At 40.2% G+C, this 19,394-nt stretch overlaps 2 protein-coding genes across 9 annotated transcripts in view; both read right to left on the bottom strand.

Annotated features, from left to right (window-relative positions):
* MAML2 (mastermind like transcriptional coactivator 2) overlaps positions 1-5,465 on the bottom strand; it is a 365,652-nt gene extending 360,187 nt beyond the window's left edge. The window contains exons 1-2 of one of the 3 annotated variants that reach the window (XM_009187150.4): positions 5,056-5,415; positions 3,530-4,166 (exon numbers count right to left, since the gene is read on the bottom strand). In XM_009187150.4, coding sequence (XP_009185414.3) covers positions 3,530-4,042 — 513 coding nt within the window. In that variant the 5' untranslated portion in view covers positions 4,043-4,166; positions 5,056-5,415. Of the gene's footprint in view, positions 1-3,529 lie in introns of all 3 variants that reach the window. The other 2 variants (XM_003910581.5, XM_017948886.3) reach the window with 2 other exon arrangements.
* Positions 5,466-12,248: 6,783 nt separating this feature from the next.
* The window catches only part of CCDC82 (coiled-coil domain containing 82), a 30,849-nt gene continuing 23,703 nt past the window's right edge, over positions 12,249-19,394 (bottom strand). For all 6 annotated transcript variants that reach the window (XM_009187153.3, XM_021926464.2, XM_021926463.2 and 3 more), the window contains 2 exons: positions 18,810-18,992; positions 12,249-13,183 (listed from right to left, as the gene is read on the bottom strand). In XM_009187153.3, the coding sequence (XP_009185417.2) occupies positions 13,118-13,183; positions 18,810-18,992 (249 nt within the window). In that variant the 3' untranslated portion in view covers positions 12,249-13,117. The remainder of the gene's footprint in view (positions 13,184-18,809; positions 18,993-19,394) is intronic.

The following is a 19,394-nucleotide window of genomic DNA, read 5'->3' as shown; positions in this document are numbered from 1 at the left end:
AAAAACACACTCATTTGCTTCTCTCAACAAGCTGGGGCAGCATGATTGTCCTCTCTGTTCCACAGATGACTGCTAAGTGACTTGTCCTAGGTAACCCAGATGGTGATCCAGCAGGCACAAAACCAAGGGATGTAGGCTCCTTGTCTGATCTGTTTTCTTTCCTCCACATGACATTAGAGAAAAGATAATCTCTGAAGCCAGAGATGACATGGAACCACTTATCTTCTCATCCTAGCAATACAATCTATGCAACAGAAAAAGAGCTTGTCTCAGGCAAAAGGGAAAGATTAATAATGTACCACAGAAGCTCTAAACCTTACTGTTCCATGGACCAGCAATTATTCAGTTTTACAGTTCATTCAAAGATTCAAACATACTTCACCAGAAAATGAGTTAGTGCCTAAAGTCTGCTCCAAGTGGTTAAAAATGCAGATATGCTCAAAGCCCTATAATCCGGGCCCTCTGAAAAGTCCTGTTCCTGCAGTCTCTGCAGCACTGGGGCTTCCCCTGAACTTGTACTTGAGCTAAATGAAGAAATTGGCTGAGTAAGGGCTGTAGAATTAGGCTCTCAATGTGGACAGAATTAGAACTGGCTTGGAGGTTATTCTTGCATTGTTTTTGAAACTTAAGGCTATTGAAAGGATTCAGACATTATATATTCCTTGCTGTATAACACCCATGAAAGTCAACATTATCCCACCAAACAGAAGTTGTCCTTTCACCTTCATTCAACAAATATTACCCACTGTCTTCAAGGCATTGTACTAGAAAGTATGCAGGATACAAAGCTTTCATCTGAGGACACAGCACATATTTGATTTTAGATGATCAATATTCTCTCCCTTTCTCCAAAAGACATTTATGACCACTTATGGCATACGAATTAACTCTTAAAGTTACACATTCAACACACCCAAGCCACATAAATCCGGTTATGGACACAGTAGCAATAAAATTAAGAAAAAATTCTGACACCCTGAACAAAGGCCCTTTTAAAATTAATAGCATATCTGAAAATAAGAGGAGCCTGAGTAAAGTAAGACTTGCCCATGTAATGGGCTTGGTGAATCACTTCCAAATGCCCAGGCCTCCCTTTGGACACAATGTTATCAGGTTAATACAGCACTTGCATCACCATCTCTGAGTACCGTGCTGAGTAACAACAGGCCAAATTTAGAAGCTAAAATGGAGAGGGAATTTCCAAAAACCCGTGCAATGCCACATATTTTCAATGAAAAGCAACTACTAGAAATATACTATCTATCCCTTGCCCTCCTAACTTACACTGTGCCTCTCTGCATTATCACTACACCTGGAAATGGAGCTCCTCTAAGGGAATGTCTCAGGAGATGGCTGGTGGTTAGAAGACAGAAAGAGTCCCTCCTAGGACAGGGGTAGCACAGCAGCCAGCTCTGGCTTCTGCAGCAGTAAGCTTTCAGTCGGGAAGGGCCAGGCACTGCTCCCTTACTTCCCTCCCAGCATGGGTATTGCTACTGTAAAGTTACAATGACCACTAAAGTTGGTTTCATTTCCCATCATGAAACACTCCAGAAAAAAAAGGCTGCCTTAGCTTACTTCCAAGTTGGACAAAAGCAGAAGCTCAAAGAACAAGGCCAGAGGCAAACATGCCACCTTTCCTTCAGAGGCTGGGCTCTGAAGGCCACAAGGGAAGCCCACTTTGGCTCTTCACGGCCCCCTCCGGTCCTGGCACCCAGGCCAGAGATCAGTCTTCTCTGCTCAGGGTTGGGCTGGGTGCCTCACTCGCGGTTCCATCCCCAGAAACACTTACCAGGAGACTGTGAAGCACACAAAGCCGCATTATTGGGAGACTTGCAGACAGATTATAAATTTACTGGGGACAATCAAGGCATTTAGATACTTTTGGCTGCAGATGCTGGTGACACACACATACATACAAACCTCATTCTTCTCTCCATTTGAGCAATTCTTTACCCCCCTCCTTTACCCTAACATCTTTTTTTCACAAAACAACCTCCCACTGCTTTCCTAGGGAATTCCAGGGAGAAGTGGGAATAGAGCAGGTGGTAGAAAAGGATATTAGGCTTTGAAGCTTTAATATAACCCCACAAGCTAATGCTATTCAAAGGTAAAACTGTAAACCCTGTGCAATTTAACTGTTGGTGGTTATTTTTCATCTGGAGCTGACGTCAAGGAGTCCCATTTCTAGGTAGCCCCAGTAAATGTGTTCATGGTTGGGGAGGAAAGCACCATTCTACTCCCCAGAGGTTCCCAGAGCCTTCATCACCACGGACCCAGGCAAGGGATTAAGGGAAGCCAGAAAGAGCCATCCTGAGCGCCTGGCCAGAGGATGTCCTCTCCCGAGAGCTCAATATCAGGCTCCTTTGGAGGAGCAGTTAGACACAATAGCACCATCTCCTTTGGGCTTTTTGAGTACTTTGGGGCTTGCATGGCCATTTCCTGTTGCTTTTGCTAGGGCTGACCTGGGTAAACTGGAGCAGACATAGAATCCAGAAGCCCCATGGAGCTCCAAAAGGGAGGAAACCTGCAGGGCCACAGGGCAGGGTTCCACCTTCCACAAGAGGCCACTGGCCCAGCAGCTTCGGGGGAAGCCTGTAAACAGCGGGCAGTCACCTGACCAGGACTGGCACTGAGAATCAATGATCCAAGGGATTCTCCTCTGGGATGGGGTGTGTCTGCGCCTCTGGGGAAGAACTTCCAGCCAGAAACTTAATCAGAACTTTTGGGTTTGATATCCTGTCACCAGGAGTGGCTGAAGACAGGTATTTCCTAGGAAGATGATCTGTGTAAATAGCTGCTTCGTGCCTGTCCACTTAACAAATGCTAGAAGTGAGCGTTACTGGATTGGACGGGAGTGCTTGGGAAAAGAATCGAGATGTCGCTCAGGGGTGAGGGAGTCTAGAGGGCATCAGAGAGTAGGCCTCTTAAGAAACAGTGCCTCCCTAGTTTCTCTTTGGGATATTTTCCGCAAATTTTGTTTTTGACTGAGGGGACATTCGGGGAATTTGCTCTTTGTTACAGCTTGCCATTTATGTTCTCTTAAGTGAAGAAGAAGGGGTCACTTCAAAAGGGAGAGGGGAAATGGGGCAAGAGAAAAAGGCTTTGATAAAGGTCAGCTGGGCTGATAAATGCTTTGGGGCTGCAAAATGGCTTGGAGGCCTAATCAGGGTTGGCTGGCCAAAGCCGGAGGATCCATGAGATAGAACCTTCCTCAGTGGCTCAGATCTTGCCAGCTGGTAGCCTCTTCTTTTACAAGCTGTGGACCCCAGAGAGCCTCTGGAAAACTTGGGCGTCTTATCAGTTAAGGAATAGCCTATAAGTGAAGGAAATCTCAGGGGTGAGCACCAACAGAACATGATGAGTAGGCGCATGAAACCACCCAAACAACACACCCAATGGCCTTTGAGGTAGTCAGGTGACATCTTGGCCTTCTTCACTGCCATCCACTCTACCTTAGGCCAAAGCAACCTCTACCCTCACAAAAGGCCACAGGACCACAGCCAGAACCATGAGAAAGCCAGGTGCTTACCGCAATCAGGGCTGAGTTCCTCTGGTCCCCTGGGGTTGAAGCAGGTGGCTGCTGCTCTCCGTTTATCCCACCACTGCCACCATTATTGCTACTGTTCAGCAGGTGCTGCTGGTGGTGATGGTGATAGTCTGGTGGGGGCGGTGGGGCTGCTGTTGCTGCTGCTTGGGAGGCCGCAGGAGGGGCAGCAGGGGGCGGTGGAGGGGCTGTAGTGGTGGCAGCAGTGGCGGTGGCCTTGGTGTGTTTGCCAGCCTTCCTTGCCCCCTGGCCATGCTGTACAAGGCTCAGGAGTTGCAAGGTGCTCTCTCTTTCCCGGTCTGAGCTCTCGGCCCTACCTCGTTCATAGCGTCCTTCACAGCTCAGGTGGTGTTGGCGGCAGACAGCGATCCGAGCCCGGAGGCGCTCCACGATAGCACTGTGCACTCTCGGGGTGACTGAGCCCCCTCCAAGGAGCCCCGCCCCAGAGGCCCCCCCTAGCCCTCCTGCGGGGGCCTGCGGGGGCGCTGTGTCCCCCATCTTACTGGACACAATGATTGCTGCCTCTGGGATGGTGAGGTGGAAAGAGGCTACTGCTGGCTATTGCAGGCAAGTCTGTTTTTGACAATGTGAGCTCAGTGTTCAGGGCCACATGAATAGAGGTCTTCAGAGGTTGTGGGGGAGCCGTGGAGAAGGTGTGGGGGAGGGGAGTTAGTAAAAAGAGGGTGGGGAGAAAGAATAGAAATCAATTGGGGGGAGGATAAGTTGGAAACAAACCCTGATTAACTTACTCTAATTGCATTTGACAGCTCTGGAGAAGTTGGACAGAGTTGGTGGATTTTTTTTCCCCCACCAAGCTGATAAGAGCCACTAGGTACTTCGTAAACACACGATCTGGGGGTTAGATCAAGAATTCAGGGATTGTCCAGCAAGAGACAGAAACACACAGCAAAAGGAATTGAGAGAGGTATTAATAGAGAGGACTCCCCCTCACCTAGTTGTTTCCGACAATTCTTTATGGGGATGTTTCTGCAGAGAAACACATTTCTACCATGTCTATGTAACCGGCAGCCTTGACTTTTCCTCAGGTTAAATAAAAAACCAAAACAAAACAAAACAGTGCTGCTTCAGAAGATGTTTAAGTCACTGTTCAAAATGTGCAAAAATCAAGGGAGAATGTCTTTTGGCTTTTAATTTTTCCTCCCTTTCCTTTCGCTCCGGTGTTTTCTCCTCTTTGGGGATACTGTAGGATGTTGTCTTCTCCCAAAAGAGGGAGACAGCTTTTCAACTGTTAACAATGTCAGTAATTGGACTTTTGGACCATGCTTTTTTCTTCAGCTAATCCAATCACCAGTAAAATCCTCACTCCCTCTAAGGTTTCCTAGCCTTAAATGAAAAGCAATCTTAAGTCGCTAGCCACTGAGAGAGATCCTTCAACACATTTTTTTCTTTCCCGCTTACGTTTCTATTCCTCACCCCCGGCTCTATTCTAATACAGTATCAAGAGAGACAAACTCTTCCGAGAGTAATTTACAAACGATGGTCAAACTTACAAACTTCCAGCAAATTGCACCGAGTCATGTCCAGCCACTTTTCTGTCCACTTTTGTACATTCCATCCCCGGCCAGTGGATCTGAGGGTCTGGACTCGCAATAAGCAATGTGGTTCTATCGCCTGTATTCGCTCCGCTTTATGGATTTAAAAAAAAAAAAAAAAAAGTAGCTTGAATTTTCCTTTCTCTTTCTCGTCTGTTGTTAGCCGCTTTGCTGACACTGGCTCCCGCCCGGAGTCACGGCGATACACAGGCTTTCATTGTGCTCCGATAGGAGAGGGAGAGAAAGAGAGAGAGTGAGACAGAGAGGGAGAAAGAGAGAGCCAGCAAGCTGCAGATGGGGGGGGGGGGGCGGGGAGAGGGCGGGAGAGCTCGTTCGAGGCTCCCTGGTGGAAGGCTGGTGCCACTGCGCGAGTGAGTAATCGCAGCCAGGCACCGGGGAAAGGGGAACGCAGAGGGCCTCCCAGTGGCTGAAGAGGTAAATCCCAAGGCCTGCGCATCTCAGCTGCCCTCGCTCAGCTCAGCCTCAGACTCCGTTAAGTGGGGAAGGCTGGGGAAATTCCCCAGCCTCTACACAACCATTTCACCAGCTCTAAATGTTTAAGAAATTCCGGGCCAGGAATGTGTTTTCTCTTTCAGCCCTACATTACGCCCTCCTGAGGATATAATTTTCATTTTTCAATATATTGTAAATGACACCACTGAGCAACCTAGCACGAGCTATGTGAGCACCGAGGAAATGTTCATTAATAGAATAAGGAAGATATGAATGTGTGTGTTGATGGCGGAAGGGATTGCGAGTGGAGAGGAGAAGTAATCACATTGTTAGCTCCTAAAGGGCAGGCAGGTGTAGCGTTTGTCTGCCTGCCTGCCCATTTGTGTGTCTCTGGATAAGTGAGTCTGGGTGATCACAGGCAAATCAGTTGGAATAAATAAAATATTTTATGAGAATGATACCATTAGCGATACCAGTTCTAGAAAAAAAAGGTTTTTATTTGACAATGCATGACTGCCTATGAAAAACCAAATATAAGACCTGAGGTATCCTTAGCTACCTGGTGCACATGTACAATGAGGAAAGTCAATGTGTAGCAGCTGAGTTTCAAAAAGTTTTTTTGTTTGTTTTTTTAAATGGAGTCTTGTTATGTTGCCCAGGCTGGAATTGAACTCCTGGGCCCAAGTGTTCCTCCCACTTGAGCCTCTTGAGTAGCTGGAACTACAGGTACTCACCACTACTGCACCTGGCTCTGAGTTTCAAGAAGTTTAATAATAGAAACCAAATAGATCTCACACAGATCATTGTCCCCTCATTTTCAAGTGATCCAACCTTTAAAATATCCAATCTTGGCCAGGCACGGTGGCTCACGCCTGTAATCCCAGCACTTTGGGAGGCTGAAGCAGGCGGATTACCTGAGGTCAAGAGTTCAAGACCAGCCTGGCCAACATGGTGAAACCCTGTCTCTACTAAAACTACAAAAATGAGCTGGGCGTGATGTCATATGCCCGTAATCCCAGCTACTCGGGAGGCTGAGATGGGAGACTTGCTTGAACCCAGGAGGCAGAGGTTGCAGTGAGCTGAGATCACGCCACTGCACTCCAACCTGGGCGACAGTGCGAGTCTCTGTCTCAAAACAAAAAAAAAAAGCCCAATCTTATTATGGATTGTGCTTGTTGTTTTCAGTTATGAAGATTAAATTAAGGTGAGCACAATACTGCAACAGTTAGGACGAAAAATATTCTGGGTATCCTAATTTGGAAGTCATTTAGATTTGAGGTCTCAAATAATACACCTTCAATAATTTAAGTAAACTCTGGCATTTCATTAATATGGTCCTGTTTCAAACTGAGCTATGGAGAGAAATCGGCAAAATCAAGGCAAACATCTCAATACTGGATTTATTTGCAATTTAGTTCCCTATAGGTTAGCCTACTTTAGTCCATTTTATTTTCACCAATCCTGTTAGCTTGAAAATAGGGACAAATACAGTCAGTTTTTTCTTGTTTTTTGTTTTTTTTAAGACCTAGTCTCGCTGTGTCACCCAGGCTGGAGTGCAGTGGCGCGATCTGAACTCACTGCAACCTCCACCTCCCAGGTTCAAGTGATTCTCCTGCCTCACCGTCCCAAAAAGCTGGGATTACAGGCGCGCGCCACCACGCCCGGCTAATTTTTTGTAGTTTTAGTAGAGAGGGGGTTTCACTATGTTAGCCAGGATGGTCTCAATCTCCTGACCTTGTGATCCACCCACCCTGGCCTCCCAAAGTGCTGGGATCACAGGCGTGAGCCACTGCACCCAGCCTTCATTGGAACATACTTCTATCTCTATCTGTTCCTTCCAAGGCTAAGTTCCTCACTATTCAAGAGAAAAGCAGAAATATGTATTTGTTAGATAAGGAGAATTTGAATGGAGAACTGTCATGAGGTGTCATTAAAGAGGACAAAAATAAAAAACTTTTATTTTTAAAAGTTTAGTTTTAAAAAGTTATCTTTATCAGACAATATTTTCTTTATACTATAATGAATATTTTACATTCGGCATGAAAGAAACATGTAATATTTAAACTGAAACCATTCCATTCACTCTGTAGCCCTTCAGTAACATGGGATTTGATTAATAACATGCAGTCCTTAGTCAAATCAGCTATTACTAAATGATGTAAACTTTACTTTGCTAGACATGGACATATCCTAAATTGTGAAGCAGGAATTTAATATTCATATTATATTCCAGTGGCGTAGGACACTTCTTTGGAGGGTCTTTTTTTGTACACATTTACCCTTAAATAGACATTTAATTTTAAGTTGACATTATCATCAACATTTTCATTTCTGTTCTCATCAGTTACAATTAAAAAATTACTTTTATAGCCACAGCACGTCTCATATATTATCCCTCTTAATCCACAAACAATCCTGAAAGATACTATAAGCCCATTTATAAATGAGAAAAACTAAGCCTCATGAAAATTAAAGTACTTGCTCTGGTTCACATAACTAGGAAGTAACAGACGAGAACTCTAATTCAAGACTGATTTCATGGTGTAAGGAAGGTGTCCAGTTTCAATTTTCTGCATATGGCTAGCCAATTCTCCCAGCATAATTTATTTAGTAGGGAATCTTTCCTCACTTGGGTGTTTTTGTCAGGTTTGTGGAAGATCAGAGGGTTGTGGGTGGGTGGTCGTATTTCTGAGTTCTCTATTCTGTTTGATCTATGTGTCTGTTCTTCTACCAGTACCATGCTGTTTTGGTTACTGTGCCTTGTAGTATAGTTTGAAGTTGGGTAGCATGAGGCCTCCAGCCTTTTTTTTTTTTTTTTTTGCTTAGGATTGTGTTGGCTATTCAGGCTCTTTTTTGGTTCCATATGAATTTTAAAATAGTTTTTTCTAATTCTGTGAAGAATGTTAATGGTAGTTTAATGGGAATAGCATTGAATCTATAAGTTACTTTGGGCAGTATGGCCATTTTCACGATATTGATTCTTTCTATCCATGAGCATGGATTCCATTTGTGTCCTCTGATTTCTTTGAGCAGTAGTTTGTAGTTCTCCTTGAAGAGGTCTTTCACTTCCCTTGTTAGCCATATTCCTAGGTATTTTATTCTTTGTGTAGCAATTGTGAATGGGAGTTCATTCATGATTTGGCTCTCTGCTTGCCTGTTGTTGGTGTATAGGAATGCCAGCAATCTTTGCACTTTTATTTTGTATTCTGAGACTTTGCTTAAGTTGCTTATCAGCTTAAGAAGATTTGGGGCTGAGACAGTGGGGTTTTCTAGACATAGAATCATGTCATCTGCAAACAAAGATAATTTGACTTCCTTTCTTCCTATTTGAATACTCTTTATTTCTTTCTCTTGTCTGATTGCCCTGGCCAGAACTTCCAATACTATATTGAACAGGAGTGGTGAACTCTAGATGGATTAAAGACTTAAATGTAAAATCCCAAACTATAAAAACCCTAGAAGAAAATCTAGGCAATACTATTCAGGACATAGGCACGGGCAAAGAGTTCATGATGAAAACACCAAAAGCAATTGCAAAAAAGCAAAACTTGAAAAATGGGATCTAATTAACTAAAGAGCTTTTGCATAGCAAAATAAACTGTCATCAGAGTAAGCAGACGACCTACAGAATGGGAGAAAATTTTTGCACTCTATCCATCTGACAAAGGTCTAATAACCAGAGTCTACAAGGAACATAAACAAATTTATAAGAATAAAACAAACAACCCCATTAAAAAGTGGGCAAAGGACATGAACAGACACTCCTCAAAAGAAGACATTTATGCAGCCAACAAACATACAAAAAAACCCAACATCGCTGATCATTAGAGAAATGCAAATCCAGACCACAATGAGATACTATCTCATGCCAATCAGAATGGCTATTACGTAAAAGCAACAAACAAACAAACAAAAAACCCCAAAACAAAAATGACAGATGCTGGTGAGGTTGTGGAGAAAAAAGGAATGCTTTTTTAATTTTTGGTGTAAATTAGTTCAATCATTGTGGAAGACAGTATGGTGACTCCTCAAAGACCTAGAGGCAGAAATACCATTTGACCCAGCAATCCCATAACTGGGTATATACCCAAAGGAATAGAAATCATTCTGTTATAAAGAGATGTGCACATGTATGTTCACTGCAGCACTATTCCCAATAGCAAAGACATGGAATCAACCTAAATGTCCATCAATGATAGACTGGATAAAGAAAATGTGGTACACATACACCAGGGAATACTATGCAGCCATAAAAAGAAATGAGATCATGGCCTTTTCAGGGACATGGATGGAGTTGGAAGCCATTTCCCTCAGCAAACTAATGCAGGAATAGAAAACCAAACATCACACCATCTCACTTATAAGTGGGAGCTGAATGATGAGAACATATGGACACATGGTGGGGAACAACACACACTGGAGCCTGTTGGTGGTTGGGTTGGGGAATGGGGGGCATTAGGAAGAATAGCTAATGGATGCTGGGCTTAAAACCTAGGTGATGAGATGATCTGTGCAGCAAACCACCATGGCACACGTTTACCTATGTAACAAACCTACACATCCTACACATGTACCCCGGAAGTTAAAATAAAAGTTGAAGAAGAAAGACTGACTTCAACCTTAATCACTAGTCTGGCTGCCTCAATAGCAAGTATGAAAGGAGTTATGGGGGAGCCAAACTATCTTCAAAGTAACTCAAAGCTGCTCAAAGACTGCAGTTTAATTATCCCTCAGTGAACACTCTGGAGTATAAGTAAGCCCTGTAATACCTCCTAGGAATGAGTACTATGTAGATCTACTCATCTGAGTATGAGCAGAGAAGTCAGGAAATACGGCCAATTGCATCCAACCGCCTGTACAATAGACATTTCTTTTCCCTTGTGTTTTCTGGTCTTATGGTTTTGTTCCCTGTCTTCATAACCCTAAAGCTTCTGTATAGCTCTGTGATTTTTTTCTAGAATTTCTTCCCTTTCACTTGTCCATTTCTGTCTTCCTCATCATCTCTGCTATCAATAGCTACCTAAAACTAAAGCACCTAACGCTGTAGTAATAAATGGCCAAATCTAAAAAGTTTATAGTCATGTGAAATGGTATGTGAAATAAGTGAGCTTAAAAACTGTTTTTGTAATTAGCTGGGCGTGGTGGTGCACGCCTGTAGTCCCAGCTACTCGGGACGCTGAAGCAGGGGAATCAGTTAACCGCGGGAGGTGGAGGTTGCAGTGAGATCGCGCCACTGCATTCCAGCCTAGCGGCAGAGTGAGGCTACGTCACAAAAAAACAAAAACAAAAACAAAAAACTGTTTTTGTGTTGTTATTGAATCAATGATATTGATGGTGATGATGATGATAATGATAAAATAATATGTCCTAATATCTGTAAAGGTTAATTCTATTTTTCAACATTTCCATTTTCTTATGAACTACTTGCTTTTTACCCCCTAATACATGTTAATTCTCACTTCCTAACAGCCTATTTGCCTTTCTTTTGATGTTACCACAACCTAAAAGCCTCTTGTATTTTCCAGATTCCTACAAAGTAGCATGCTTGGTTGCAGTGACCTTAGACATCAGACAAACTACCTATAAGCATTTTATGATCAACAGGGAGCTGTTCCAATAGGAAAAGTGCTTCAAGCCAGCAAGACAGTTGATCCAGATAAGTCCTTGGAATTATTAGTACCTTAATTTACAAATTAACTGCATGCTGTTAAAAGTAAGAGATGTATTTTAAGATTACTCTTCAGTCATCTCAAGCTTGTTTGTAATGTTCCATATGATAATTTATGCTTCTAGGTAATTGGAGATACTTTAGAGATCATTTTTTTTTCATTTCTTCTGGCCTTCCTTTTTATAAATCATTTGTGATCTTTTACCATTCCTCCTTGACTATCACTTCTAACTCTGCCTTGCTTATTTTAGGGGACACTGTCCCTTCATCTTCACCTTTCAATAACGGCTTTATTTTTACTCCCTGGAATTTAGTTAAGAATTATTTTCTCATATGCCAGGGAAATATGAATAAGAATACAGATATGTAGGGATGTAGGGCAGGCACGGTGGCTCATGCCTGTAATCACATCACTCTGAGAAGCTGAGGTGGGTGGATCACCTGAAGTCAGGAGTTCAAGACCAGCCTGGACAACATGATGAAACCCCATCTCTACTAAAAAATACAAAATTAGCCAGGTGTAGTGATGCATGCCTGTAATCCCAGCTACTCAGGAGGCTGAGGTGGGAGAATCACTTGAACCCAGGAGGCACAGGTTGCAGTGAGTAGAGATCATGCCATTGCACGCCAGCCTGGGTGAAACTCCATCTCAAAAAAAAAAAAAAAAAAACCAGATATGTGAAATTTCCATTTCACAATGTTTGAAAGAGGTATGCACTCCTCATTAAACATTAAACATCAGCATCAGTACTTTCACCACATTGTGAGTTCTTTCCACCCCATTTGTTTACAATAATAATATGGATAATTTCAGGAAATGAATTGTAGAAAATATTAACTAATTTCCATATATGAGCTTAACGTAGCTTTTTATGGATACGTACATTACGGTCCATGCTATGAGTCACATAATAGATGAATCCAAGTTCAACCAATACTTCCATTAAGAAAAAAGTATCTAAAGTTCCACAGTAGAATAGATCCTACTAGAACATCACTTTTAAGAATTAAAAATACAGAACAGACAGGGTTCATTTGTTCACTCTGCAACCATTTTACTTTATTACTTTATGGGAAAATTTAGATGTGCAAAGCAATGCAGATACCAAAATATGCTTTCCAAGTGCTTCTGGCTGAGTTTGTCTCTTTTAGCAGTTCTGACCCTAAGATATATACTTATATGGAAAAAGCTATGGATAAAAATAAATAAAATACATCTTAATCATCCACATATAGACAAAATTGAATAAAAAAGTAAGAACATTACAAAGCATGAAAATGTATATAAAATTATTCCTGAATGTGAGGGTTGAAAGACTCTGGAGGCCTGAAATCTATTTGAAAGAGAAACTTTCAAGAAAAGGAAAAAAGCATTCCTCTACTTCGAATAGATATGCTATGATCTGATTCTGAAGCAAGGGGATTGAACTGAATGATATATTGAGGTTTCTTCCATGGTCCACTGATTCAGATGATAGCAGTAAAAAATATATCAGTGAAAATCATTTAATACTGTAAAAGGACAGGAATTCAGTAAAACTACATGTAAATATTAGTCTAAATACATTTTTAAAATACAACATATTTTGACTGAACTGACAGGATATGAACAGCTCATTCACTTGACAGTCATCTATTATAAAGCCATTATTATGTAACTTTAAAATATATTTACAGACTTAAAAATTAAGATAATTCTTTTATGTACATCAGATAAAAGTTTAGAGTGTAGAGTGCCATTTCACAGGAATTAAGATAATTATGTTTTAAACAAAATATTTTTCCACGAAGATATAGATAAAATGTATAAATATGTCACATGATACAGAAAAACAAGAATCATGATCTTCACATTTACAGGAATTTAAAAAATCTTCTCTGATGGAAATGTGTTACAATTCAGTCAAACTTCTCTCCTTGAAAGTAATCCGCAGAATTGAGATATTCTTCAAGTTGACCATATTTCTGCATATACAATAGAAAAGCTAGTTATTTTACTCAAAGCAATGAAGATAAACTGGGCCTTTGCAAACTACAGACACAATTAAGATAAGTTCATTTCACGGTAATCATGAACAAAAATCTTTTTATGATAAACAGGAACTTAATTTCAAATAAGCATTTCTAACTCACAGAAAGCACTAGAAAGAGATCAAAGTGAATATTATTAATTTTGTAACTGTGCTTTAAATTATAATTTTTCTTTTTTTTCTTTTTTTTTTTTTTGAGACAGAGTCTCGCTCTGTCGCCCAGGCTGGAGTGCAGTGGCCGGATCTCAGCTCACTGCAAGCTCGGTCTCCTGGGTTTACGCCATTCTCCTGCCTCAGCCTCCCGAGTAGCCAGGACTACAGGCGCCCACCACCTTGCCCAGCTAGTTTTTTTGTATTTTTTAGTAGAGACGGGGTTTCACCGTGTTAGCCAGGATGGTCTCGATCTCCTGACCTCGTGATCCGCCCGTCTCGGCCTCCCAAAGTGCTGGGATTACAGGCTTGAGCCACCGCGCCCGGCCATAATTTTTCTATTATTATGCTTAGAGTAGAAATGTAGTGACCTCAATTACTTAATAAAAAGTTTGTTGAACATACATATCAAAGGCTCTGCTAATGACTGTCTGGGTACAATATTTAAAAAAAAATACTTTCCCTGCCCCTAAGGAGAATAGAGTTCAGTAGTAATACACCAATAATAATCAGTAGTAAGTGCCAAAAAAGGTACAGACACTGTCATGAGAGTTGAGAAGAGAGGTCATGGTTAGTTGAGGTAAGCAGCAAAGAGTGGCATTTAAATTGTCCTGGAAAAAGAGATTTGGTAGGCAAAGAGTTGGTGGCAAGAGTCTTCAGTAAGAGACAATAGTCCATCCAAGTGACACGACAAGAAAACATGGGATGTGACTACAACCTAGGTATTTTTAGGAAAACAGAGAGAGCTACGACTGAACCAAAGAGACTGAGTTCAGAGAATAAAAATTATAAAACACTGGTTAAATAATTGAACAATCATTTGACAGGAAATGGAAAGTTGCTAAAGGTTTTGGAGTGGGGGACTGAACTGATCTAAGGTGTATTTTAAGAAAATTGGTAAAATATTCATTCTAGAATAGTTCAGCAACTAGTTATGGGTGTGTGACAACAATTTAGGTCATGAGGGCTCAAATTTGAGTGATAGCAATGAAGATGAAGAGTTAAGAACAAAGTAGAACAAGTTAAGAGAGGAGTCAAGAATGATTTAGAGATTTCAAAGTTGACAGAGTAGAATAATGGCAGAGTTGTTTTGCAGGCTGTTTGTGGGAGGGAAGGAGATACATGATTTCAGTTTCAGACATACAGAGCTCAAAGTATTTACTTCAGTGAGGGGATTAATGACATACTAGTTTCTTGACTCTGTTTATGAACTCTGTTTCTATCTTCAGTGAAATGAGAGCGGATCCTGGTGACCCTGACTTTTGTGGTGATAGGGACCTACAGAAGGGAATGTGAGAAGTGCATTTTCATTCTAGACATTGAAGGCCATGAAACTCTTTTTTACAACCCTATGATATCTCAATGGATCTCCTTCTAAGGAAAGATGGAAGCACATTAACAGAAGGGGAAATATCTTAGGGACTAGTTAGGAATTTTCTTCAACCTAGCACTTAGGTAGGTTTTATTAGATACAAGTAAAGTACTCTAGGATTAGAAACCTATACTTTAAAAGTTTGACTGTTTTTATGCTTTTCATATTACCTTTCTTCATATCCTCTTTATTATTTATTACATTACTTTTGGAAAATGAAAAATTAAAAAACAAATATTTTAAGAGGCAGGGCCTCACTATCTTGCTCAGGCTGGCCTTGAACTCCTGGGTTCAGGCGATTCTACCACCTCAGCCTCCCAAGTAGCTGCGACTACAGCTGTGTACCACCACACACACCTAGGACAATTAAAATCTATCTGAGCTATACTAAGATTGGAGGAAGGAAACCCTTTCCTTGCTTTCATTGCAAGTAACAGCTAAGATTAATCTATCACTTACTAATTGCTAGGTCCTATACTAAATGCTTAAAATGTGTTACACATCTAATCTCCACAATCAAAACCCTAATTATTATTACTGCTTTAGTTCCTACTTTACAGATGAGAAAACTTAGGCTTAGAGAAATAAAATAGTTTGCTCCCAAATTCTACTGCTAGTAAGGCAAAGTAAATACTTAAGCCTATACTTCTAAGCAGTATAGTATAGTATATGCTGTTTCTGAGATTTAAATGGTGTGACTAGGACGCAGCTGTGGCAAGAAAAAAATAAATAAAAACTTGAAAAGGAAAGTGAAACTCACAGACATTGCAGTTAGTATTACTCTGCCATCCTCTCCACCTAAAGATGCTGCTCTCATAATTCTTTACTAAAAATTTGGAGGGTTTTAATACTGAAGACTACTTATTTTAATAGTGAAGAGACTACTCTCTTACAACACCTGATGAACCTACTGACGAAAACAGTTGGAACTGTGGAAATGAAGTGTGGGAAAGAGGTCAGAATATAAGAAGAGTTTGGAATCTTCTACTCAGAAGTAGCAACTAGAACTCAGAAGGGAATTGATTTGCCAAGGAAACTTTGAAAGAATGAGGACAGAATTCAGTGTTCACAGGTACTTTTTAGCAGTGATTCTCAAACTTTTATTTACTTAAGAATCACCAATGCTAAAAATACTGGATGTTTAACATTCACAAGGATTGTCATTCAATATATCTGGGATGAGGCTAGGGGATTATAAATTTTTCAAAAACTTCTAGGTGATTCTGACATACGTAGTTTAGAGCCATGTTTTGAGAAACATCAGTTTAAGGGGTGGGGAAAAAAAGGGCAAGGGAAAAAGTTAAAAAGGAAGGAAAGAGAAGAAATGAGAAGCCTTTAAAGAAGGCAAGGGATATCTAATTACAATTTTAAATTATTATGTATATGACAATATTTATCAATACATTTAAAATTTACTTTACATACAACTGTCACTTGTAACAGTTTTACATACAGTATTTACAGTAGGAATAGGCCCTTGATACTTCTATTGACATGCTTTCTTTACTACCTGGTGTTCATGCATCCACCAGCCAATCCCAACAATCCTATCTTCAACTTTCCAGGAAATCCCATCATCATATACACTTTCTTCTTAATGAACAAATATTCATTGGAATTTTGCCAGTACCATATTAGAGTATGTTATTGAACTCTTCTTTAGAATAAGACATAACTATGTTTATCAAATATTTTCATTTTATTATAATTTTCCTATTATTTGTCCTTTTCTTAAACTCAAGTTGCTCCTACACCCCTTTAGTATCATTACATTAAAAACAGATCACCCTAGTTCAACCTTTAGAAGGAAGAACAAAAAGAATGGAGTCAGTCTAGTTGGCATGTCTTTGGGAAGACATGCTGAGACATCCTGAGATAATTAAAGTAAAATGGCTGAAGAAGCAGGTAAGGGAAAAAGTAAGGTGTGGAATACAAGCTGGAGGCAGAAAGACAGGAACAAATAGTACATGTAAGGCAAAAAAAGGGGTTGACATAATTGGGAAATATGAGCAGAAAGTGCCATGGAGATGGCATTCAAGTAACACTGAGCCCCAGGCATTCTAAAGGGTTAGAATAACTGTGACTACCAGACTGTAGCTAAAGGCAGCACACATCACAAAGCACATGCAGTGCTATCACTCAAAGGCGCGCAGTGAGAGGGACAGACAGAGTGAGGATGGGAAATGTCAGAGCACTTGACAAATTTTGAAATTTCATCACAGCACAAAAAGCTGCAAATGGGTTTATATTGGCTATACACTTCCATGGTTTCTAGGAAATCTTTTGAGAAAACCTAGGAAAAAATTTTTTAAGTGGAGAAATCTCAAATAAAATGAAGGTCTTTGGTATTTTCATGTGGAAAAAATGTGCATATTGTCCTAGACATGCACAATCTTGAAATATTATTTCAATGCCTAATGTTATTCAATATTATTTCAATGCTAAATGTTATTCTTTATGTGTAACATGACACTTGGTTTTCTTGAAAAGAAAGCCTAAGCTCCTTTCTTTTCCTAAGAAAAGAAAGCCAAGTGTTATATTATGCATAAAGAATAATGTTTTTTAAAATTCCAGGTCCTTCTGGTGTCCTAAACCTTGTTAAGCTTTTTCTAGGATACATGATTTGGAAATGCTTTTTTCTTCAAGAAGTTTAATGTTCTTCCCCACATATGATACTATTATATAACATATACAGTATATGCACAGTGATTTTTCTGTACCTAGTATCCAATTCTTTATAACTGTGCTATCCCAATAGGTTTTGCAATTCCACTAGAGGATTGGCAACACTTAAAGGCATCAATAAAAGCATTTAAGAATTTGATGTCGTCTAGGAAAATGAAGACGGAAAGTTACTGAGTAAGTGATTGCTCTCTGCTAAGGCAAATGAAAAAGTATGGATAAAGGGAGAGAAACATTTGGAGTAGGAGAAGTAGAAGCAAAGTAAATGGCAAAAAGCTGAAGAGAGTAAAATGAGAGAAAGAAGACTTAAGGATCAAGATGTGGGAGGCAGGCAAGATCACTGGGTGGTGGTTTGTGGTGGGAGAATAATTGTCAAAGGGAAACCAGTAATAATGTCATTCTCTAGACTGGGAGACCTCCACTAAACATGACATGTGCTAAAAAAGTTTCTTTCCCTCTGCCTAAGCTCTCTTGCCTTATTTTTTATACTCCTCTTTTACAAATTTCCCTATGATATAATCCAGGCAATGGATCTCAAGTCAGGCTTTTTTCTTTTCTTTTAAAGATTAAATGTTGATAAGAGTTGCCTGAAAATCTACTATTTGTTCTCTTATACATTCATGTAACTAGACTTGTTTTAGAAGACTGCAATTGTATTAGCATTCTTTCCATATACCATAAACAATCCTAAAAGCTCTGTGAGCAGACCAGAGCTTATGAGCTGCCAGCAGATCTTCGGGAATCCAGTGCACTCTTCAAAACCCCCACTTTACTCCTTATATCAAATTTAGTGATCAATAGGATATGGGGGAATCAAAATCAGTGCCATGGCCTGAAACCTCTACATTCCCCTCGGCCTTCAGTTAGTGCTCACTGCTCAGTCCCATGTCCTCAAGAAGAGGATGTGGGTGGTATTAGAAATGGCAGTCGAGATCCTTTCCTCAGACTGGCACCAGGTGCTTCTTCACTCTCAGGTCACAAGAACTGTTCTAAAGAATAGGAAGCAGACAAGCAGAGGTGAGTCCTATACTCTGTCAAAAAAAATAAATCAGGGGACTTAATATATATGTAAGCAATACATACATAAAAGCGAAAGGACAGAGGTCCTTCAATAAAGGACAGTATTAATGCTTATTAAAATTTATCTGATGGGCCAAGTGAATCCTTAGAACATCAGGACATCTATTCAGAAGGACAATGATAAGCATGAAAGGAATGAGTGGAAGAAGAGAAAATACAAAGGAGAGAAGAAAGAGATTACCTTAAATGTCACTATCTTCTAATAATTTGTTTCCTTTTGCTGATCACAATTAGGCTTCAGAATCTACATGATGAGATTGTCATATATTCATCTTACCTTCTCAATCCAGCCTCTTTCTTTTGACTGCTTGAAAATTCTTTCCACTGTTTCTTTAACTTGTTCATCTTTAACTTCTGTCTTTGCAATAGAGCAACATTCCTGGTATAGTTTGAATTTAAAATGTTTCAGTTTATGATAAATTCTGGTACGGTCGGCACAAATTCTGCCAACAGTGAACACCTAAATCAAGAAATAAAGATTATTATCTGACAAATGAAGTGAATAATATGGTAATGAATATATATCCTTTCTTGATTTTGAATTTTCTTTAGTAGTAGAATCAAAATGCATTGTTAACTTTAAATGTTTACACAATTATTGCTTTACCTTCTCTTACTTATACCACTAGTCAAACACTGAGCACCTGAGAGGTTTCAAATATTGGGCTAGGCACTAGAGATATATAAATAAAATATTTATTACCTGTATTAGGGACATTACAGTTTTGAGAGAAAGACAAATGTTACAAAACAACAGGAAAAATGCTATGTCCAAGATGCTATCAAAATGCTAGCGAGGAAGGGCACTTCGCCCAATCCAGAGAGGAGAAAAGTCCCCAAGCAGATCAAGCTTGAACTAAAT

The sequence above is a fragment of the Papio anubis genome, chromosome 12 (assembly GCF_008728515.1).
Source record: "Papio anubis isolate 15944 chromosome 12, Panubis1.0, whole genome shotgun sequence".
Taxonomy (NCBI): Eukaryota; Metazoa; Chordata; class Mammalia; order Primates; family Cercopithecidae; genus Papio; species Papio anubis.
This window is presented reverse-complemented; position numbering and strand designations above follow the sequence as displayed.